General features: G+C 51.5%; 1 protein-coding gene and 1 pseudogene across 3 annotated transcripts in view; both read right to left on the bottom strand.

The window, feature by feature from the left end:
• Positions 1-24,315, bottom strand: part of LOC307048196 (bone morphogenetic protein 8B-like) — a gene marked incomplete at both ends in the record, with an annotated part of 31,531 nt that overhangs the window by 6,581 nt on the left and 635 nt on the right. For both annotated transcript variants that reach the window (XM_079697138.1, XM_079697139.1), the window contains 2 exons: positions 5,098-5,246; positions 5,687-5,876. In XM_079697138.1, coding sequence (XP_079553264.1) covers positions 5,098-5,246; positions 5,687-5,876 — 339 coding nt within the window. The remainder of the gene's footprint in view (positions 1-5,097; positions 5,247-5,686; positions 5,877-24,315) is intronic.
• On the bottom strand, positions 1,850-3,403 carry LOC307048425 (succinyl-CoA:3-ketoacid coenzyme A transferase 2, mitochondrial-like; annotated as a pseudogene). Its single transcript has one exon. The product of its transcript is annotated as a succinyl-CoA:3-ketoacid coenzyme A transferase 2, mitochondrial-like (transcript).

Here is a 24,315-nt window from a genome sequence, read left to right as displayed (position 1 = left end):
AAGGTGCTGCACAGTCCACTCAGTGATATCCATCCACTGCCCGCCTGGTCACGGTCCCCTGATACTCTGTGGCTGTCCCCTCAGGTGCACTGTCGCTCCACTCCAGGATCTGGGCCACCTGTCAGGGTGAGGCTTCAGGGAAACCTCTCTGAAAGGCCTTCCTTGACCAGCTGGAACTTCCTGTTCTTACCCATGGGCTCCCATTCATTTTGTGCAGCCCTGGAGCCACATTGAGAAAGTGTGGGCTCCACAGCAGGCCTGGGTTTGAACCCTACACATGCACGCACGCATGCACACACACACACAAACGGAAACTCATTTTTTTCTGTTTAGTTTGTGAGACTGTGGATTCAGGATGAAGTACCTCACTGCCTCTCATGAGTTTCAAGGGAGTATGAACAAGAGGCTGGTTTGGGCTGCATTACAGAGAAGAAGGGTCTAACGGTCTGATCTGGACGACACAGGAATGCTATGATTTGAGATGGAAAAACCAATCGAAGTCCATCGGCCGGGTTTCTAGAACTCCTCCCATCCTAAGCCGCAGCCTTTGGCCACACACAGGCGAGCTCTTTATTCATAGAGGAGACGTCCCGGAGAAATGTCTGCACCAACGGTCTCTCCCCCTTCAGGTGCCCCTATTACCAGTTTACTGGCTGCCTAAACCGTCTTGCTTCCCTTCTAGAGACATCTATTTAGCTACGAGGAGGGGAAATGTGGGAGGCAGGGGAGGTGAGGCTACAAGGAGACAAAATGAAAGGCCCCAGAAGGAAAGTCAGAAGGGCCAAAGGAAAAACATCTTTCATTCAGACAGCGTTTCTCCCAGTTACAAATTCACATGTAAGTGTGTATGTTTTTATGGTTCTAATAAAACAGTGCCTTGGGCTTCCCTGGTGGCGCAGTGGTTGAGAGTCCGCCTGCCGATGCAGGGGACACGGGTTCGTGCCCCGGTCTGGGAAGATCCCACATGCCGCGGAGCGGCTGGGTCCGTGAGCCATGGCCGCTGAGCCTGCGCGTCCGGAGCCTGTGCTCCACAACGGGAGAGGCCACAACAGTGAGAGGCCCGCATACCGCAAAAAAAAACCAAAAAAACCAGTGCCTTACATAGACTCTGGGTGGAGGTGTTCTGTAATAGGGGTGGGGCAGGTGCAACCTAAGCAATCCTGCTCAGCTTTTGGTCAATGCCACAGTGAGCCCTTCCCCCAAGCAAGCAACTGTCAACAAGTGACCATTAGTGGTCCCGCTAAGCCATTGGTTGGCACTGCAGTAGTTCCCTCCCTCTCCTCCTGTTCTGTATAAAAGGAGCCCAGATTTGGACTGCGACAAGATGGTTTTTTGAGACACTAGTCTGCCATCTTCTCAGTCTGCTAGCTTTCCAATTAAAGTCGTTCTTCCTTGTCTCAACAACTCATCTCCCGATTTACTGACCTGTCATGCAGTGAGCAGAGTGAGCTTGGGCTCGGTAACAGTTCCTCGCCCATCACTTTTCCCTATATTTCATTATTCACTCACGAGAGTAGGCACTTCAGTGAAACCTTTCCCATGGGATCATCTCAAGCTGCATAGAATTTAATGTAAATACCACAGACAGGGAGGAGGGTGATCGGAGCAGAGCTTTCTCAGAACTCACAGGACGTATAAGGTCAGTGCCTCTGTTTTCCTTTTCTTTTTAATTAAAGGCATGTCCCTCTTGAGACAACAAAGCCTACCCAGTGGCAGCCAGTCTGGGACGGCAGGAGAAAGCCAGCCAGATGCTGGTGAAATGTAGAGATGTGACTGTGGCTTTCTCAGGATGCAATCCAGGAGGTTAAAGGGAGAAGCACACGCTCTGGGACCAAGGTTCACTTTCCGGCTAGGTTTGGACCTGCTGCATGGGTCTGAGATTCGGGGAGATGGCAAAGGTGCTCCCTGTGCTCTTTTCGATGTTCTCTGCCATCAGGCCGTCCCAGAGCTCGATCAGGGACAGTCCTCTCCTGTTAAACACAGCCTTCTCGGTGATGATTTCACCTTCTTGGTCAAAGCGGTCCACGCACCGATTCCCAGTCAACAGTCTGGTGCATTTCTCCAAGATTTTGGGTTCACTGGCCTTGGTGGAGTGCTCCATGGTGACCACCACTCTGGTCTCGGTACTGGACACCAGATCCATCGCACGCCCCATTCCTTTCACCTTCTTGCCAGGTATCATCCAGTTAGCCAGGTCACCGTATTTGGAAACCTGCGTGGCTCCCAGCAAGGTTAGGTCGATGTGTCCCCCTCGAATCATGGCAAATGATTCATCGCTGGAAAAAAACAGCCCCCAGGGAGAAGGGTGACTGTTTGCTTGCCCGCATTGTTGAGATCTCCGTCCACCTCCTCTTTCAGTGGAAACAGACCCAAGTCCAAGATTCCATTTTCACTGTGAAGATGAACAGTTATACTGGGGCTGACGTAGTTGGTGGCCAGAAGAGGGATTCCTATGCCCAAATTGGCATACAGGCTGTCCTCAAATTCAAGAGCTGCCTGCTTGATGACCCGTGTCCTTATATTATCTGCAGACTTGCATATTTCATCATCCTCTTTCTGCATCGTTAAACGCTCATTTCTTTTCTCATATTTTCCCCCCTGTTTTCCTCGATCTACGTACATGTTAGGAACATGGATGTCCTCTGGGGCAAACGACCCCAGGTCCACAATTTCTTCAATCTCCACCACTAAGGTTCTCGCAGCTTTGCACATGGGCACGTTGAAGTTCCTGGCGCTGGCCCTGAAGATGACGTTTCCTGCCGGGTCGGCCTTCCACCTTTTCACCAAAGCAAAATCGGCCGTGACGTCGTGCTCCAGAATGTAGTGCTGTCCGTGGAACTCCCTCACCTCCCTGGGCTGACTCAGGATGGCGATGTGGCCGTCCTCTAAGTACTTGCTGGGTGCGCCGCCCTCCTGGGCCAGGGTCCCGTAGGCCGTGGGGGTGTGGAAGGCGGGCACGCCGGCGTCCCCCGCGCGGATGCGCTCAGTCAGGGTGCCCTGGGGCATGATCTCCAGCTCCAGCTCGCCCGCCAGGTACCGGTGCTCGCAGAGCGAGTTCTTCCCCAAGTACGAGCAGACGCTGCGGGCGATCTGCTTGGTCCCCAGGAAAAGGCCGAGCCCGAAATTCCCCTCCCCCACGTTGCTGCTGACCACGGTCAAGTCCTTCACGCGTTTCTGAGCAGCGCCCCTATCAGGCTCTCCGGGATCGCGCAGAGGCCGAAGCCCCGGACCATGATCCTCGCGCTGTGTCTCTCACGGCCTCCACGGGGTCCGCGTAGGACTTGGCACGCGCGCGGGCGCTGCTGGCGAAGCCGCACACACCGCCCGTCGCCAGCGCGGGCACCGAGCGGCCGGCGGGGACCCGGCGCCCGAGCGCAGACTCCAGGAGCCGCAGGGCTGCCATCGTCCGCTCCGCTCCGGCTGGGGCTCCGGCTCCGGGCCCAGCGGGGACAGGCGGCGGCCGTGCGCGCCCACCCGCGCGTCACAGGGCAGGGGGCTCCCGGCGGTGACGCAGCCGCCCGGCTGGCTCCCCGCCGCCCCGCTGGCTCCCCGCCGCCCCGCTCCGTCTCCGCGCTCCGAGGGCCCGAGGCGCCGAGCTTCCCCGGGCCGCGAAGGCGGTAGGCGGGACCGGTCTGGACCGTCAGGCGGGACTGGAGGGATCCGGGGACTGGCGCACGGAGGCCCCGAGGCGACGTCCCTCCGGGGAAGCCTGGGCGCCGTCTCCTTCCTCTCCATCGTCACCCTTCCTCCCCGGCGCGCTACTCCCGTCCCCCCGCCCTCAGATCCACCTGCACGTCAGTTCCCACGCCTGTGTCCCCAGCACGTACTGTCCTGGAACCACATTTGTCACAGCTAATCAACCAATATTGGTATCTTATTATTTACTAAACATCACGATCTACTCAGATTTCATTAGTTTTCTCCAGTGTCTTTTTTTCAGGATCCCACCCAGGGTCCCACATTGGCATATAGTCATCACAACTCCTTAGGCACCTCTGGGCTGTTACAATTCCTCAGACCTCCCGTGTTTTTTGATGACCTTGACAGTTTTGAGAAGTACTGGTCAGGTATTCTGTAGAATGTCCTTCAGTTCCAGATTGTCTGATGTTTTTCTTATGGTGAGACTGGGGTTCTGGGTTTTGGGGACGAAGACCATGGAGGTGAAGTGCTGTTCCCACCCCGTCAGATCAAGGGTGTCTGGGAGCTACATGACGTGCTCATGGGAGCCTGAGCACCCGGCTGAGGGGTGCCGCTCAGGTTGCCCCTGCAAAGGTACTGCCCCAGCCCACGGCATACTTTGGGAAGCAAGTCTGTAAGCGTAGCCCACACTGAAGGAGGGGGAGAGATGCTACACCCCCTTGAGGGGGAGTGTCTCAGAGGGTTGTTTTATAGAACGCTGAATCAGATCCTGTCCCCCTCCACTGCTATTAAATAAGATGACATTTATTTCAGAGTTACTCTTTTGCCCACTTCTCTCAGCCTCCTCATAGCCGTTGCCTAGCCCCCTGTGCTCCAGCCATGGTGGCCCCCGCTGTACCGCAGACACACCAACCCTGGGCCCACCAGGAGGCTCTCATCCAAACACCTGCTAAATGAATGAAGGTGTGAATCCTCATTCTACAGATGAGGAAACCGAGGCTTAGAAAGGTAAGTAACCTGCCAAGGTCACCGAGTTAGAAGGCTGCAGAGCTGAGATTCACACCCAGGCCTCTGCCTCAGAGCCTGAGGGTGTGAGCGCTTCCCCTCGCCCAGCCCAGGACGGAGACTCCTGGTGCAGAAGGCGGATCCGTAGAGTAGAAAGAATCTCCCATTTCTTGGGGAGGGAAAACGTGGACTCACTCTGAGCAACACAACTGTTGGTCCTGCAGAAGGAGAGGAGGCGCTCTCGGCTGGTAGGGGGTCTCCCGCTGTCCCGCACTGCGGGAACCTCACTCTCTACCCACTTAGCCCCCACGGAGGGGTGGAGGTATCCCCCAGCGGCACAGGTGGAAAAGGCCAGGCCTCCAGGGCCACGTGAGGGGCTCCAGCTGCGTCTGCCGCCAGCAGCTTCCTCGGAGGAGCCCCCAGGGGAAGGTTCGCTGCTGACCCGAGTCTTACCATCATCTGTTTCCACATAGAGGCGGAGTCCCAGGTCCTTGTTACGGTTCAAGAGCCAGCGGTCACTGGCTGCTGTCACGTCCAACACCAGCCAGCCCTCGTCTCCAGATCGGAGCGTCTGAAGATCCAAAAAGAACAAGTCAGACTCCCTGTGGACACGAAAGAACAATTAACCGAGGGCCGGCACAGCTGCCTTTGTGTTTCCAGTGCCCTCCTGGGGGATCATTAGTGGGGCATCTACCCCGCCTGGCTCTGACCTGGGGGCCTTACATGCCTTTTCTCACTGCGTCTACCGTACAAAGGTGTTACTGTGCCCGTGTACAGCTGCGGAAACTGAGGCTCAGGAGCTCAGTGACCTGTCCATGGTCCCACAGCTAGGACAGTAGGATGGGGACTTGAATCCAGGACTGATGCTGGGCCTCTCCCCACGGTGACACGAGGCCTCGGGCCAACCATCTTTCTTCTCTGAGGGTGGGCTGCCCAGGAAGCTCCCCTTCTGTCCTCTGGGAAATGTCCTCCCCGGAACCCAGGGCTGGGCCGGACCCTCCGACAGAGACTTGAGCAGGCCCGCGGGGCGCAGGGCAGGCACCTGTTGGACTGCTCCAGGACCACCTCGAACATGCTGACGTGGAGGGTCCAGTTGAGCAGGTGGGTACTGGGCAGCTTGTAAATCCTGAACTCCGCGGCCATGACGGCCTCCCCTGCTGGGATCTGGGTCAGGTCAAAGCGGAACTCCTTCCACTGGGGCTCCTGGTGGCCCAGGGTGCGGTCCCGCTCCACTGCAAGACAAAGTGGGACTGGTGGTCACTTGTGGTTCCAGCTTGGGCTCTGGGGTGGGCAGGGCCAGGTGGAATCTGGGGGCCTGGGCTGTCTGGGTGGGACCACTCCCTCCTTGAGAACAGGCTTGTCCCAGCTCTGCCTCCTGGGTGCCGAGAGGGCTCCGGGAGCTGTGTTGTGATGCGCCAGGCACGGCACCTGGCACACGATGGTGCCACAAGGGCAGTGTCCATGTCTGGTCCGCAAGCCCCAAACCCAGCCTGCCCCACTCAGCACCCTGCTGGGCTGGCTCTGGGACCCACAGATGGGGCACAGGACAGGTCCCTCCTCTGGGGAGATGGACATCAGACCCAAGGCAGAAAAGGGCCACGGTGGCAGCAGGGACATAGCTGAGTACACTTGAGCAGGATTGGGCTCCCGGAGTCAGCCGGTATGTGGATGGGAGTTGTGAGGGGAGAGAGGGCTTTGGAGCTGGGCCTTGAGGGGTGAGAGTGAATTTGCCACGATGTCAAGGGAGGAGGACGCTGCAGAGGCAGGGTCCAGCCTGAGCAAAGGCCTAGAGCCGAGGAACGACAGCACCGGCAGGGAAAACAACAGCCATAAGACCCAGCAAAGGGTGAAAGGATGGCAGGACCCTTTTTGGAACAAGGGGAAGCAGGAAGGGGGCCGGAGGGAGACATGGAAAGAACCAGGAAGAGATGAGGTAGGATGACAGCTCCTGGAGATGCTGGGTCAAGTGCTGGGGAAGCTGGAGGGTCCCATGGCATGATCTGAGCAGGCTTCCCGGAGGAGGTGACACCTGAACTGGCCTTGAAGGATGGGACTGAGTCTTGGTAGGTGGACAAGGTTGGGGAGAAGACATTCTAGGCAGAGGTCCTGCACAGGTGTGAGGTGCTGGGGCCGCCCACCATCCCGCAATGTGCGGCTCAGGGCATAAGTCTGGCTGTGGCCTGACTGCAGAGAGCTGGAATTCTGGCCTCGGAGCGTGGGCTGTGCTCTGGCCAGTGGGGGGTCAGGGCTCTGGGCAGCAAGGGAGTGTGGTTTGAGGGTAGAGTGGAAGCTATTTGTGGAGGCGAGGGTAAAGCCCAGGCTGGAGGGGACCCGAGGCAGGCCAGTGGCAGGGCTGCTCTAACAGTCTGGGCGAGAGACCACAGGAGCAGAATAAACCCCATATTTCCTCAGCTGCCCGGAAATGCCCAGGACAGTATATTTAGAGCGTCTCACTTTAGCCTCCTGTCACTTTCAAACACTAAAAATCTGTGTTTCCGCAAAGCAGGGGCGGGAGCCTCCCAGAGCCTTCCCCCAAAACTAACACTGAGATTTTAATTACACGTCTGTGAGTCTTTTTAAAAATTCTCTCTCTGGCTACTGGACTCAGAGACCACAAGTCACCAGGCTGGTGGCAGAGGCGGATGTGGGAGCACTTCCTGTCCTTGCGGTGGTGACCTGGTCCGGTGATGGATGGGCAAACAGCTGTGCTGGGCGGGGCCAGTGGACACATGTTTGGGCAGGAGATGGGCGTTTCATCCCCTGACCAGGGAGGAGAGGAAATAGAACCTCCATCATCTGACAGGGTGCTGGACCTGCAGCAAATGCCCACCTACAAGCCACACTGTTTCAGGGGCAGCATGACACAGGACGGATCTGGGTCCTCCCACAGAGGCAGGATGTGGAGGGCAGGGTTCTGGACCTTTGCCGAGTGATGCTCGCCATGAATATCACAAGAGTCCCCTCCTCCCTACACACTCACACACAGAGCTTTGGGGACAATTTCTGTGGATTTGGTAACTGCAGAGACCACCTCGGTTACATGGCTGTGTAAGCATCCCTGATCTGCAGGATGAAATAGGTCCAGGCTGTTGGCTGTCACGGGGTGTGGCCCCGAGAATAAGGAGGGGTCACTTAGCCACGCCCTGAGCCCGACCCCTCTCAAAGCATTCTTAAGTATATCTGACCCCAAGGCACAGTGGGTGACCCTTGGTGGGTCACTGGGAGCCTCTGTCTGCAGGCCTGACACTGACTCATGTTGGATCCAGGACTGAGGGAACAACCACAAACCTCCCAGCTCCTGCAGGCACCAAGCTCTGTGGCCTTCCTCCCTTGCTGACCTGGGGGCCCGCCAGTGCTGGGTCGAGCCCTCTTCACCTGGACTGACCTCAGCTCCAATCTGCTGTCCTGTGGATTCGTGAAATCGATAACTGCCCCCACCAACCCCCCACCCCTGCCCAATAGTTCCAGCACAGGAAACTGCCTGTCCCAGTGTTCCAGGCAAGCATTAGAGGTGGGACATTTTTAGGAAAATGATTTTCATTGGAAATTGATAAAACTTCTGGGATGCATCATTAAACTGGACATTACTGTAGCTAGCCAAAGGAGAGCACCCCCTTTCTTTGCTGGAACCACGTGAATGTACAGCTTTTCAGTAGTTGCTTCTGTGGATTAGGGGAAGATGTTTCTCAAAAGCTGGTGTTAAGAAACAGCATTTGTTGGGACCTGGACGTCCCCTATGGTAGCTCCTGGGCTGGCTGCCCCTGCTTTAGCCACTAAAACAGCATTGAGAAGGGTAGATGCTCTGACCTGCAGCTGGGGCTTCTGGTCCCAGCCCTGACCCTGTCAGCAATCAGGTACTTACCCTGGGTGGCCTCAGTCTGCTCATCTGGGAAGTGGGGATCCTAGGATCCTTTCCACATAAGGCTGGGAAAGGGCTTCAAAAAGGACAGGGATCATGGGATAGGAGGGATGGCCATTCCTTAGGAGGTGGGAGGGGTGTTGACCTCTAATTTCCTAACTTAACTGACATATCAAAGTAATAACATCCTGCCAGCTCCATCGGGAGTTTCATGTGTGAGACTCCAAAGCCATGGAAGAGAAAAGAGAGACATTCAGTTTTCTTCCTCTAAATAAAAGTATGAAATGAAAGATTATATAAAATAAAAATATATCAATGCATCTGAAAGGCATTTGAATGGCTTCAAATTGCCTTCTTTCCACCTGCCTGACCTTTGTGAAGACACTCGATCCTGTGGGCCTCGGAATCCACATCTGCAAAATGTTTGATACAGAGATGAAATTGAAATTAAAGTGTAAAAAGCCCTGTCTGCTACTGTGGCCGCACTTGGTATGGTCCAGCAAATGCTTCTAACCTATTTTTCAGGAGCATTTCCTTTTTGGTGCACATTCATGCCCAGCCTCCACCTTCCCCTATAATCAAAGTCTGGAATCTCCCAAACATGCCCAGGCCTGGAGAGGCAGCCCTTCAGCAATGCCAGTGGTGCCGTCCACTGTGTTCCAGCTCGGGCACAATGCAAAAACTGACCCCTTCTTTATGAAAGTGCTGAAGATTCCAAAACATCAGAGCTCAAAGGACAGATCACTGCATACAGTCTCCTCTCACTTTTACGCACACGTGGAGACAGATCCCAGGAGTCCTGGCTCCCATCTGGGCTCCTTTTCACTGCAGTGGCCCTCCACCGTCCAAGGCTACCAAACAGCATAAGCCCTCCACCTTGGAGTTGGCAGTTCCCTGCTTCCTGCCCCGCTGCTACTGTGGGATGCTCTGTAGAGGGAATTTAGGGGAAAGGCCAAGGTCTGCACAATGTGATTTCTTGGGTTTTCCTGGTAAAATTTGCTGCAGGTTGTGGAATTGGGAAGTTCATTCCTGGGTCCCCTGGCAGATTAAGACAGGCTGGGGGGTGCAGGGAAAGGGGTGCTCCCTGCCTGGCCTATGTTCTGGATCCTGGCCATCTAAGTCCTGCCAAGAATCCGCTCTCTGTGGTCGTCCTGGGGGGACTGCTGATGTTTGAAGCAAGAGGATAGTAAATTATTCCCCCTCTCTGCAGAATCTGGGGTAGGAATTCCTAATCTGGTGGGGGTGGGGGGGTCCTATAAGTTCACCTTTGGGCACGTGGGAGAAGTGCCTGACTCTGCTGCCTTCTCATGCTCTGGAGGTCTTCTAGAACACTCACTTTTCCCTTCATTTTTCCCGGGCACATTTAGGAATACTAATTAATTTGTGTATGCAACACATTTGAAAGCAGTGCTTATTGAACACAAGTCAGTATTTAGGCACTGGGGAAACTGTGGCCCTGTGCCTGTGAAGTTTATGTGCAGGGGGGAAGTCAGGTAGGAAAGAGTGAACAAACAAAGTCATTGTATGTGATGAGCCGTGTGAAGGACACCAAGAGAGAGGTGGGATTGCGGATAATGCAGGGAGGACGTGTGGGGTTACTTTATGTTTCTAACTTTATTTTGTAGTAATTTTAGATTATTTAGATTCAGAGAAAATTGTGCAAGAAACTTCCCATATACTTTTTTTTTTTTTTTTTTTGCGGTACGCGGGCCTCTCACTGTTGGGGCCTCTCCCGTTGCGGAGCACAGGCTCTGGACGCGCAGGCTCAGCGGCCATGGCTCACGGGCCCCGCCGCGTGTGGGATCTTCCCGGACCGGGGCATGAACACGCGTCCCCTGCATCGGCAGGCGGACTCTCAACCACTGCGCCACGAGGGAAGCCCCCATATACTCTTTACCCAGCTTTCCCTAATGATAACCATCTTACATAACCAAAGCACAGCTTAATGACCAAAACCAGGAAATTGATATTGGTACGATATTATTAAGTACACTACAGACTTTTCTAGAATTTTGCCGGTTTTCCGACTTATGTCCTTTTTCTGTTCCAGGATTCAATCCTGGATCCCACATCACATTTCATTGTTAGGTCTCCCTGATGTGCTCTGACCTGTAACAAGTGCTAAGCCATTCCCTGTCTTTCATGCCCTTTCTTAGGAAGAGCACTGGTCAGGTATTTTGTAGGCTGTCCCTCAATTTGGGTTTAGCTGATGTTTTCTCATTATTAGATTGAAGTTACGGATTTTGGAGAAATCCACCTTGGAATTTGTGTCCTCTTCTAAGCACGTCAAATTGGGTGATATAATGTCAATATGTATTATTACTAGTGATGGTAACTAATTCTTTGGTTAAGGTGGTATCTGCCAGGTATCTTCACTGTAATGTCATTATTTTTCTTTTGGAAATAATAAATATCATTAGGGAGAGATTTTGAGATTTGCACGTATATTTCTCCTCAAACTTTTGCCCACTAATTTTAGCAATTATTACTGCAATATCTGCAATAGTGATTTTCTATTTCCTTCTTTCCCTCTACTTTTATTATTTATTATTTATATATTTTTTTGCGGTATGCGGGCCTCTCACCGCTGTGGCCTCTCCCGTCGCGGAGCACAGGCTCCGGACGCGCAGGCTCAGCAGCCATGGCTCACGGGCCCAGCCGCTCCATGGCATGTGGGATCTTCCTGGACCGGGGCATGAACCTGTGTCCCCTGCATCGGCAGGCGGACTCTCATCCACTGCGCCACCGGGGAAGCCCCTCCCTGTACTTTTATTAATTGGAATTCTTTTGAAAGGAAGACTTGTTCTTCTTCCCATAATTATTCTGTTATTTATTTATATCATTATGGGTTCATGGATATTTCATTTATTCTATGGGTTATAATCCAATACAACTGTTGCTCAGATTGTTCTAGCTTTGCCCATTGGGAGCATCTTTGTGTGGGCCCCTTGTCCCTTTGACATGCCCCCCTCCCCATCCTTTTTTTGAGTACTTCCTAATTGTCTGGCACCACCAGATGCTCCAGGCCCATCTTGTGATTCCCCATTCCCCGCCGCTGACATCAGTAACTTCTCCAAGGAGCTCTGGTTCATTTCATTTACCATTTATAGAATGGGGATTTAAACACCAAGCTCTGAGCACAGGGAGTACTCATTAAAATAAAGTGTCATGCTTTTAGGCGCTCTCAGTGGACAGAGCTAGGAAATATATGTGTGTATACTAACCCATGCATAAACACACATCTGTATTTATTTCTATTTTTCTGGATATATCTATTTTAAAAATTGGAGTTATACCTTTAGTTCCAGTTCAGTGTGGGGTTACTTTATTTTTTTAAAAATAAATTTATTTATTTAATTTATTTATTTTTGGCTGCATTGTGTCATCCTTGCTGCATGTGGGCTTTCTCTAGTTACAGTGAGTGGGGGCTACTCTTTGTTGTGGGGTGCGTGGGCTTCTCATTGTGGTGGCTTTTCTTGTTGCGGGGCACAGGCTCTAGGTGCATGGGCTTCAGTAGTTGTGGCATGTGGTCTCAGTAGATGTGGCTCACGGGCTTTAGAGCGCAGGCTCAGTAGTTGTGGCACACGGGCTTAGCTGCTCTGTGGCATGTGGGATCTTCCTGGATCAGGGTTCAAACTCATGTCCCCTGCATTGGCAGGTGGATTCCCAACCACTGTGCCACCAAGGAAGCCCCCAGTGTGGGCTTACTTTAGATGTGGTACTTTGGAGAAATCTTCCCAGAAAGACACTCTAAGACTGGATCAAGCACTCGTGCATTGCTGGCAGGAACGCAAAATGGCATAATCCCTATGAAGGGGAATCTGGCAATATCTAGCAAAATTATACATGTTTTGACCCAAACATCTCATTTCTAAGAAATTGTCCCAAAGACACACTCACAAAAATATAAAAAGATGTACATATAAGACTATTTGTTATGACCCAATTTTGTAACTTGTTACAGAAAAAGACTGGAAACAACCCAAATGTCTATCAACAGAAGATGGAATAAATGAACCATGGTACTTCTTCATGATGGGGTGCTAAACAGCTGTAAATTAGAACAAAGAGATCATCTATATTCTGCAATAAAGTGATCTCCAGGAGACAGTTTTTTTTAAAGAGAACTAAGGTGAACAGTACAGATAATATACCTTTTATCTAAGAACAGGTCAAAATAAAAATATTATAAAAATGCATACACATCATAGGTTCGTATATATGTAATTGTATTTTTAAAACGGAGATAAACTACAAACTAATAAATTAATTAAAAAATAGTTGGAGTGGGTGAAATAGGTAAAGGGGATTAAGAGGTACAAATCTGCAGTTATTATAATAAATAAGTCATGGGGTGTAATATACAGCATAAAGAATATGGTCAATAATATTGTAATAACTTTGTATGGGGACAGATGGTTACTAGACTTACAGTGATCATTTCATAATGTGTGCAAATGTCAAATCACTATGTAGTATACTTGAAACATAGTATTATATGTCCACTATATTTCAACTTAAAAAATGTAATTATCTTTTGCTGGAGGAAGAGAACAGAGACAGAGTGTAGGAGACAGGCATGGAAGCCAGGCCTCTCTGAATGTCCCTTGCTTTGTAAATTTTGTAAATATTTCACATAAGTATAAAACAAGAATAATTCAAAAAACAAAGAGTAATACCTAAGACTAAAATGCAGAATAAAGTAAATAAATGGTGGGTATATTGAGTTGGTGGCTTACCCACACAGTGAGGAATTATTTCAAGTTATTTTCAAACAGAGTAATTTGACTGTATATCCCTAGTGGGATAGCTTAAGGACAAAATAAACTAAAAATAAATCTTAATTTTTCAGTAATCATATTGCTATGATGATGTTATTCTACACCTATTATACGTGTAGGATATAACATATTTATATATATAATATATATAAGTTATATATATATACTTGTAGGATAAAGTAAACGACTATCATATTAATGTTGTTAGGACCAAATTATTCAGTGCAAAAGAAAATAGAAATATAAAATATAAAAAAAAAGAATTTAAGTAAGTCTATAATCCTAAGCTTGAATTGGAAATATTAGTTTGAGGGATAGATTGGGAGTTTGGGATTGACATATACACACTGCTATATTTAAAACAGATAACCAGCAAGGACCAACTGTATAGCACAGGGAACTCTGCTCAATATTCTGTAATAATCTAAATGGGAAAAGAACTTGAAAAAGAATAGACACGTGTATGTATAACTGAATCACTTTGCTGTACACCTGACAATATTGTTAATCAACTATACTCCAATATAAAAAAAAATAAAAAAAAAGAAATATTGGGCTTCCCTGGTGGCGCAGTGGTTGAGAGTCTGCCTGCCGATGCAGGGGACACGGGTTCATGTCCTGGTCCGGGAAGATCCCACATGCCGCGGAGCGGCTGGGCCTGTGAGCCATGGCCACTGAGCCTGCGCTCCGCAATGGGAGAGGCCACAACAGTGAGAGGCCCGCGTATCGCAATAAAAAAAAAAAAAAAGAAATATTTGGGGACTTCCCTCATGGTCCAGTGGTTAAGAATCCGCCTTCAAATTCAGTGAACGCAGGTTTGATCCTTGGTTGGGGAACTAAGATCCCACATGCCGCGGGGCAACTAAGCTCGCTTGCACAACTACTGAGTGGGCCACAAATAAAGAGGAGCCCGCACGCCACAGCAGAGAATCCCACATGCTGCAATGAAGATCCCACGTGGGGCAACTAAGACCTGACGCAGCCAAAAATAAAATAAATAAATATTTTTTTAAAAAAAGAAGAAGAAATATTAGTTTGGGGAATTCCCTGGTGGTCCAGTGGTTAAGACTCCACACTTCCATTGCAGGGAGCACCAGTTTGATCCCTGATCAGGGAACTAAGATCCTGCATGCCGCCCAGTGCAGCCAAAAAATAATAATAATAATTTTTTTAAAAAAGGAAATATTTGTTTGAACTCGTGATTTTTTTCTCTTAGAAAATACATATTCCCTAGCTCTGTCCACTGAAAAAGCCTAGAAATGGTGGCCAAGGAGGGACAGTGGGGAGCTCTAATGCCCCGAGTGTAGTCTTTTTTTTTTTGTGGTATGCGGGCCTCTCACTGTTGTGGCCTCTTCCGTTGCGGACCACAGGCTCCGGACGCGCAGGCTCAGCGGCTATGGCTCACGGGTCCAGCCGCTCCGCGGCATGTGGGATCTTCCCGGACCGGGGCATGAACCCGTGTCCCCTGCATCGGCAGGCGGACTCTCAACCACTGCGCCACCAGGGAAGCCCCCGAGTGTAGTCTTAAATGATCAACTCCACCACAAAGCACCAGGGCTCTTAGAGAAATGACCCATTTCTGACCCAGGGCAGGAAACGCATAAGCACAGCCTGGAACATCTCATCCCAGAAGGCAAGGAAGCTCCCTGAACCTCCTAGGAGAGAGTTAAAAGTACTCTGAAGCTAACCTGAAGAGGCTTCATAAGAGCCATGGAAGGGACAATTTGAGCATCAGAGAGAACTGTAATAGATGGAAAAGTATCACGTATATTAACATCCATTAGGTCAGCAGCAGCAGCGTTGGTCATCTTTGGACAGAATTTCTCAAACTTGGCACTATTGACATTTTGGGCCAGATAATTCTTTGTTGTGGGTGATAATTCTTTGCTGTGGATGACTGTACAGTGTATTGTAGACTATTTAGTAGCATCCCTGGCCTCTGCACACTGGATGCCGGTGGCACCACCTTCCCTTCCCCAGCTGTGACAACCAAAAATGTCTCCAGATATTGCCAAATGTCTCCTGGGAGACTGAGAACCACTGCCTTTGCAGAATGTTAGGAATCAATTCACTCTTCTAAACCCTGGTTAAATGAGGGAAATAAATAGTCAAGTCTGGAGGAGGAAGAAAAAGCAGTCACGTGAAGAGGTGGTGGAAGAGCCTTCCAGGCAGATGAAACCACAAATGCAAAGGCCCTGAATCTTTGAGAAACATCCAGGAGGTCCACAGGGCTGGATTCTAGTGGTCCAGGGTCTAGGTGTCCAAGATGAGGCTGGAGTGACAAGCAAGGCCAGTTCATGTACAATAAATCCTACTTCTCAGCCTTCAAGAATTCATCACAGTGATTTAAAGAAGTTCTGTGACCTAGGAAGAATTTAATAAAGTTCAACTCTTGCTGATGCTATGACACTTCATGACCCTGTAAGGTGGGTTGGAAGCCACTTGTAGTTTCTTGAAGCCAACAGAGACTCTTGACATCCAGCTCCATTGAGATACCTGAGCGGTGAGGGATGGGCCCAGCACTGGGGACGCACAATGCCACTTCTGGTTCCACAGGTACCTTCTTTTCTACAAAGCTCCGCTTGGGGAAGCAGTCAGAGTGTTTACTTTCTTAACCCTTTATTGTGGCTCTAGGAAAATAAGCAGTTTCAGACCCTCGGCCTTCTCCTCCAGCCTCTGATAAAAAGGCCTCCAGATCCCACATTTGCAGGAAGAGCCTGCCGGGGGCAAGAGGCAGCCTCCACCATCACGGCCACCGTCCATGTTCTGCCTTCCCACATCTGAGGGCTGCACCCTCCACAAAGGCTAGATCTCCAGATGTCACACCCTGTATCCGCCAGCCTGACACCAATAAAGGCTTGGGCTATTTTTGTGCCCTGGACCAAATTTAGAGTCACTGAGACAACCCAAATCTGTCTTGTTTCTGACTAAAATTTATCTTGTTTCAAAAGACACCCTCTTCTTCCAGTTCAGCATGCCTATTAAGAGAATGGAATCTGCTTCCCTGGTGGTCCAGTGGTTAAGACTACGTGCTTCCACTGCAGGGAGCTTGGGTTCGATTGCTGGTTGGGGAACTAAGATGCCACATGCTGCACGTCACAGCCAAAAAAAAAAAAAAAAAAGGAACCTTTGACAGCCACCTATGGACTGGACTGGGAGAAAATATTTGCAAATGATGGGACCAATAAGAGCTTAATTTCCAAAATATATAACCAGCTCATACAATTCAATAACACACACAAAAAAACCCCCAACAAACAACCCAATCAAAAAATGGGCAGAATACCTAAATAGACATTTCTCCAAAGAAGACATACAGAAGCCATATATCCAATAGACACATGAAAAGATAATCATCATCACTAATTATTAGAGAAATACAAATCAAAACTACAATGCAGTACCACCTCACACTGGTCAGAATGGACATCATTAAAAAGTCTACAAATAATAAATGCTGGAGAGGGTGTGGAGAAAAGGGAACCCTCCTACACTGTTGGTGGGAATGTAAATTGGTGCAGCCACTGTGGAGAACAGTATGGAGGTTCCTTAATAAACTAAAAATAGAACTACCATATGATCCAGCAATTCTCTTCCTACGCATATATCCAGACAAAACTATAATCTGAAAAGATACATGCACCCCTATATTCACAACAGCACTATTTACAATAGCCAAGACATGGAAACAACCTAAATGTCTATCAACAGATGAAAGGATACAGAAGATGAGGTATATATATATAAAAAAGAACAAAATAATGCCATTACAGCAACATGGATGGACCTAAACATTATCATACTAAGCAAAGTAAGTCAGAAAGAGAAAGACAAATACCATATCACTTATACGTTGACTCTAAAATATGACACAAATGAACTTATCTATGAAACAGACTCACAGACATAGAGAATAGATTTGTGGTTGCCAAGGGGGCATGGGGGAGGGAAGGATTGGGAGTTTGGGATTAGCAGATGTAGACTATTATATACAGGATGGATAAACAGCAAGGTCCTACTGTATAGCACAGGGAACTATATTCAACATCTGTGATAAACTTTCATGGAAAAGAATATCAAAAAGAATATATATAACTGAATCACTTTGCTGTACAGCAGAAATTAACACAACACTGTAAATCAATCATACTTCAATAAAGTTTTTAGAAAGAGAGACAGAATGGCATCTTCTGACCTGACAGTCCTTCCTGCCCTCAAACCCTTCCCCAGCCCCTCAGGGCCCATGGGAGGGTCTTACGCTTGGCTCTGCTGTCCAGCCACCGCCCCTCACCCACACAGGCTGGCCCTGCCCATCCTCACGGCCTCCTGGGCCTTCTGGTGCAAGCACCCTCCCCCTGGAGTCCCTCCTCGAAGCCGCTCTCTCCGGGGTTGCCCCATTCCGCCAGGTATAAAGGCTACTTTCTTCTCGGTCCACCTGTGAAAGTCCCCTCGCCCGCCTCTGACCCCACACACATCAGCCTGCCGGTCTCTCCCTTTCCCTGTTCCGGGGGTCCCCGTCCCCGGTTCATCTGCCCTCTGGACGGTGACCAATTTGAGGACAGAGACTGAACAGTGTGGGGTGGAAACGGGAGGCCTCAGCAGTCTGCTCGTCCAGCCCCTCGTGTCCCGGGGGCCCAGAGAGGGGATGCCCGGCCCCTCATCCCAAGGGCTCCTGGTCCCCAGGACAGCGGCTCAGCATCCAGCAGCGCAGCCCCTGGGCTGGGGCGTCCTGCTGGTCTGGGAGTGGCTTCCGCGTCACCGAGGGTTTCCAACCCAAGCCACCCACGTTCTCACTTTACTGTGGGACTCGCCTCCGTTCACGGCCCGGACCCCGAGGTGGAGGACAGGCTCCCTCGGGGCCCCAGAGGCAGATGGGCTGGGCCCGTCTGGCTGGTCCTGCCGGTAACAAGGCCCAGGGGCCCCTCAGACCTAAGGAAACACCCGGGTCTCCGCGGCCCGTGCGGGTCCCGAGTGAGCTGCAGAATCCATCACCTCCCGGTTCTGCCTCTTCAGGGCTTCCTCCCGCCCAGGAATCTCAGCGCTGCCCAGAGCAGGCCCCCCGCTTCACTGCTGGGGGTATTTTTAGTCAGTTCTCATTACTGACTTTTTCAAGAGCTGTTTCCATAAATGGCTCTGTGCTTATAATTACTGGTCCAGGCCTCGGCCGGCTTCAGAGCCCAAATTAAAAGGGAACAACCTGCCCACTGCACCACATCAAGCCCGCCAAGGCCAAAAATAGATCCAAGGAGATGTGAGCAAGAAGGATGCGGTTCCTCCAGTTCAAACCCAGGAAAGACCTGAACTGTGGGGCTTTCCAGAAAGACGTGGTCACGGTGACACATCCCCTCTCTCCCGTGGAGAATGGGTGCCCGTGAGGAGCGGCGGGTGTCCTCCCACCCTGTGCCTCAGCCCTGGAGGAGCCCCATCAGTGGGCAGGGAGGGTGGGGGACACATTCTTTTGTGGGAGCTGGAAAGGCCTTCGGGGCAACCCTGCATAGATGGGAAACTGAGGCCCAGGGGAGCAGGGACTTGCTGGGGGTCATGTGTCAGGTTAGGGGCCTGGATTAACCTGACGTGAACTTTGCAGACTTGGAGCCCATGTAAAATGAGTGGCCCTGGACTACCTCTGGGTGGCAATTCTGAGATGGGAGGGTGGTCACCTGTTCACAAGATTCTTTCATGAACCGGTGGCTAAGAGGTGGCCTGCTGAGGCCACTGTCCTCCAGGCAGAGTCCTGCAGGGACTCGGGTCCCAGGGGAGGGACAGGGTGTCTGCAAAGACGGGGAGGCTGACCCTGCTTCTGTGCCACCCGCCCAGGCCCAGCCTCCTTCGCCTGGCTCTGGGCACTCCCTGCTTTCCCACTGCCTTCCTCTTTCCCTCAACTTTGCCAGGCTGCCCTGTGGCCATGCGGGGGCAGGGGGTACAGTCTGGGGGTTGCCATGAGACGCATATTTGGTCCCTGTTCTCAGGTTATTCATGGTGTCCTGGGGAGTAGCAGAAAGAGGGGTTAGATGTGCCCCCAGATCAGACAGGCAGAATCCTAAGGAATCCAGACGAGCAAGGCTGAGGGCTCTAATCATGGAAGGAGTCTGTCTCTTCGGGGCTGGAGCAGTAGGAGGAGTGAGACTTATGGAAAACCCTGCCCAGTCCTTTTTTTTTTTTTTTTTTTTGCGGTACGCGGGCCTCTCACTGTTGTGGCCTCTACCGTTGCGGAGCACAGGCTCTGGACGCGCAGGCTCAGCGGCCATGGCGCACGGGCCCAGCCGCTCCGCGGCATGTGGGATCTTCCCGGACCGGGGCACGAACCTGTGTCCCCTGCATCGGCAGGCGGACTCTCAACCACTGCGCCACCAGGGAAGCCCTGCCCATCCCTTTTAAAAGAAGAAATGGGGGCGAGTATATTCTATGCAGAGGGTACAATGTGAGCAAAGGCACGGAAGTAGGACGCAATATATCAGCTCCCGTTTATTATTCTCCTACCGTGTGGCAGGCATGAGGCTGGCCTGACTGCATGTTTCACTTAGTCCTACACAACCCTGGGAGGTAGCCCTTATGAACCTTGTTTTAAAGGTGAGGAAATGAGGTGCGGAGACTTTAAAAGGAAACTGTGTGATGTCTCACAGCTCCCCAGTGGCAGAGTCAGGATGAAAATCCAGGTTTAATATATCCACAGAGGAATGTGTACAAGCACGTCCAGATAGCTTTATGAACAACCAAAAATTGGAAACAACCCAAATGTCCCTTAATAAGAATGGTTTGCAATGCAAACAACTCATTTATATGAGAACAACATACATAACAAAAGCATGGATGAATTTCAAGAAAATATGTTGTGTGAAAGACTAGACCCAGAGTAGGTACTGTATGATTCCATTCACACGAAGTTCAAGAACAGATCAAAGGAATGTTTTGTGATAGAAATCAGAAAGTGGCTGCCTGAGGAGATTGGCTGGTAGAAATAGGGTTCCCAGGGGCACTCGTGTTATATGTTCCTCTGTGGTCTGAATTTTGTACAATGAGCATGCATTATTTGTAAACCCCAAAGCAATAAAGACACTTTAAAAACAGGATTCTCAGTTTACAACACACATTCAACACAGTCACATTCAGCAGCATGTACTGCACCTAACGATGGCCCCTGGACTGGGGGAGAGGCCACTTCGGTGTAGGACAAGAGCAGAAGATGTGCAGGCAGGGAATTGACCAGCTGTGTGGCCTTGGGAAAACCACCTAGCTTCTCTGAGCCTCACTGTCCTCTTATTAAACAAAGATGTGACAGTAAATGTGAGATGAAATGAAAGGACAGACATGGAGGTTCTGGGCATGTGGTCACCACTGGGTGTCATCTCACACAATCCCTGAACAGCCCCTAGGGTGGGTACGGTGAGTATCTCCATTTTACAGAGGAGAAGACTGAGGTTCCTAGAGGTGGACTGAAAATGCAGATGACACTGAGAGCAGTGGGTGGAGTCAAGATGCAAATTCTGTTGAGTCCCAGGTCAGAACCCCCAGCCCAGTCCTGCCTGCCCTCCCACTGTCCATCCACTCCCCGTTTCCAGAGAGAGGCGTCACTGTCTAGACCACGTGACAATCACCTTGTGGCTGATGTACTGTTATCTGTCTCTCTCTCCCACTGGAAGGTCAGCTCCACAAGGGGGGGACTTAGTTTCATTCCCTGTTATATTCCAGGAACTAGAACGGAGCCTGGCACAGAGCAGGTGTTACATGACAATTTGTGGAGTGAATTCAGGAAAATATGTAAGAATTGCCTACTAAAGAATCAAAGAAAGTGACCCTGGGGCTCACGGAGGTGAAGGTCAGGGGGCTGAGCAGGACCCGGGCCAGGTCCCTCGCTCGCACTGAGCCCTGCATCTCCCGAATCCAACAGCCTCAGCTCATCCGCACCCCTGTCCTCAGCCACCCAGGATCATGGGAGTGAATTAGTCCAGTCCAGGGAAGGGTCAGGACAAAAGTGAAGATGGCTCATCCAGTTCTGACTACACTTCTGCCTGCAGTGCTGTTTGTGCCTCAGTTTCTCACTCTAGAGCATGGGCACCTGGTGCTCCAAAAAGAGGAGGCGGAGAAGGGCTCAGGAGGAACATGCAGAGGTGGTCTCTGCTGCCTCATTCCTCCCTCAGGGCTGGCTGGGCCAGCTAAGGCCCTCAAGGGTCCAGCCAGTCACACCGAGCTGGGCGGAGGGATGGGTGGTGGTGGTGTGAGAAGCTGTCTCCGAGGAGCCACAGGGCCGGAGCTGGGAGGCACCTCGTTTTTCTGACACCATCGCTGTGGACTGGACAGGAAAGCAGAGGCCCAGAGAAGGGAAGGGATGTGGCTCGGGACGTGCAGGAGTCCACGGCAGGCCCAGGAGGGACAAGAACCTGGGCGCTGCCTCCCAGATCAGGGCCTCCTCCCCTGAGCTCAGGCGGCACCAGGGACAGGCTCTGTCTGCTCCTCGAGAGCACCGGCCCCGTCACTGTGTCCTGGCCAAGGGGAGCCAAGAGTCCACAGGCGGAGATCGAGCAGGCCAGGCAGGGCCCAGCTCTGACCGCAGCCTTGGCCCCCAACACAGGCCCTGTCAGTCACGACACGGCTCCTAAAGCATCTGCTCAAAAGCAGAGGCCTGACCCCTGGATGGCAGGCCCAGGCCTCTGGGTCCTACAGGTGCCACTGACAATCAGGGGCCCGGCAAGCACCAGGCCCGGCCGGCTGCTCAGGAGCTGATGAGGCCAATAGCAGAGGTGGAGCTGGAGCCAACAGGTGTGGGAGCCTTGTCATGGGCGCTAATGCCACAGCAACTCTGCTGTAAGACTCCACTGTGGTTCAGGGGCCGCTGACCTTCAGGGGCCTGGAGCCGGGGCCTCCAAAGGAGGAAACAATCCTGGTAGGTTCTAATTCCCCACATCAGCCTAGGTAATTACCAGTTAAAACTACTCGAACTGAAGGAGTTTTACTAGTGCAATTAGTACGTGAGAATAAAGAAGGCCCTCAGACAGCTGGCTGGACTGCCCACAGGCCAGGCTTCCACTGAACAAAGATCTTCTTGTTAATCCACAGCATCAGAGGCCTTAGATCTTCATGAAACACACAGAGGTGGTGTGGGAAGAAACTGGGATTCGGAATCCACGGCCTGGATGATGCCATGGATGTGCTGTGTGGCCCTGGGTTGGTTATTTAACCTCTCTGAGCCCATGAAATGAGGCTGGTAAAACAGCTTCACAAGTTGCTGCATGGAAGAAATGAGTATTTATAGGACTATGGAACTTCAAATGCTAGTTTTTATTCAAAACCAGATAGAAACACCTTTGGTTGACTTTAAAAATCTGTTTCTGGGTTTCACATGTCTATAAGACATGTGGTGACATTTCCATCACATCCACACCAAGGCTGAGCAGCAGCTGGGAGGGTCTGGTATCAGCACTGACCAGGGCCAGGTTCACCCTAAAAAGGGGGCTGACTTTCTGCCCCTCCCCCTCTGTCAACCTATCACACAACAACTCTGAGGATGGATCGCTAGGAGCCCCATTTTACAAGGAGAGATCTGAGGCTCAGAGAGGGCAAGGGACTTCCCTAAGATCACAGAGCAGAAGCAGGAGGGCAACCAGCTCCTCCTGAGCTCAGGGTGCTGCTCGACTCACAGCAGCAGCTCCCATCAGGGCTGTGCACCCCTTGCCCCAGGGGATGCTGGGGGAAGAGGGACATGGGCTAGGCGGTGACTCACTCAGAGGGACGGCTCCCCTGGAGGCATTCTCAGGGTGACTGCATCCACAGCTCTTCTTGGTCCTGAGCCCGGGGTCAGCATGACCCCAGCACGGAGCTCCAGCCTCAGTTCCACATGTGGTCGCCTCTGTCCCAAGTCCCCACCCCTGCCCTCTAACCAGGAAGGTGGTATCTAGAACCCGCCAGCCCAAGTCCTGTGCCTGGCACTGGGCTTTCCGCAGAGGTTAACAGCTGCCTCCTGCTGCTCGCTCCCCCACCTGAGCCCATCACGAGCTCTGGTTTGGGGGGGACAGGCCTCCTTGAGGCAAATGGCTGAAGACCCACAAAACTTACTGTCACTCTGACCCCTGGGTTCCTCTGCCGAAATCCCTCTGAAAGCTCTCTCCACCTTGAAAGCCTGCCCTCCTGACACAGAAATGTCACCTCCTTGAGCACTAGATGGAGGGCCAAACAACCTGGGCCTGTCCTGGCTTGGCCACATAGAGGCCACGTTGTCCTGAGCAAGACACTGCCTCTCTGAGCCTCACTGTCCTCATCTGGGACATGGGGATGAATATCATGTCGCCCACAGGGTTGTTGGGAGGGTCAAGAGCGGTGCTGTAGGTGAAGGGAGGCTGGTGACCATGGCAAGGGTCCTCTCCCTGCTCTGGGTCCCAAAGCTCTCCCCACCTGGGGCTGAGCTGTAGTCCTTGGGTCCCCAGGTCCAGCCTAGTGTCTGCCTCAGCCCAGACTCCTGCCCCTCACTGGCCACAGACAAGAGGCAAAGCAGATGGGGGACATATGTTCATGAATGTAGATTAAAGAGAGTTTAGTAATGGAAAACGTTAATCTTTGAGAACTTTAAGGGGTAAATGGCTCCACGATTTGGAGTATAATTCTGCAGAGGAAAAGCTGGGCTTTACCTGGGAGGACAAAGAGGGTCCAAGCTGCCCATCAGGTCATTCAATGGCCTGGACACTCATTCCATGACAAGCCAAGTCCCGGGTGTGAGCCCAGGGTGACAAGACCACAGTCCCTGCCCCGCTGAGCTCAGAGTCTACTCCTTCCCCACCGTCCCACCCCCCAGCAGCACCCCACCCCCGGGTGGCCCAAGGAAGAGGCTGCTGTGGACTCAGAACATCTGGGTCCTCATCTCTACTCTGGTGCTTTGATGACGTGACCAGGGTTTTCCACGCTGAACTTTGTCCTTCTCTTCAGTACCGCCCTTATCAACGTGACAGCATCACAGCCTCTGTTTACTCATCTGTCCCCCCAGGACGAGACTGTCTTCCTGGCACTGCCCACGTCCCCTGACACTACATGAATCTTACCATC

The sequence above is a fragment of the Hyperoodon ampullatus genome (assembly GCF_949752795.1).
Source record: "Hyperoodon ampullatus genome assembly, chromosome: 2".
Lineage (NCBI taxonomy): Eukaryota > Metazoa > Chordata > Mammalia > Artiodactyla > Ziphiidae > Hyperoodon > Hyperoodon ampullatus.
The sequence above is the reverse complement of the archived record's forward strand: the minus strand, read 5'-3'. Positions and strand labels throughout refer to the sequence as shown.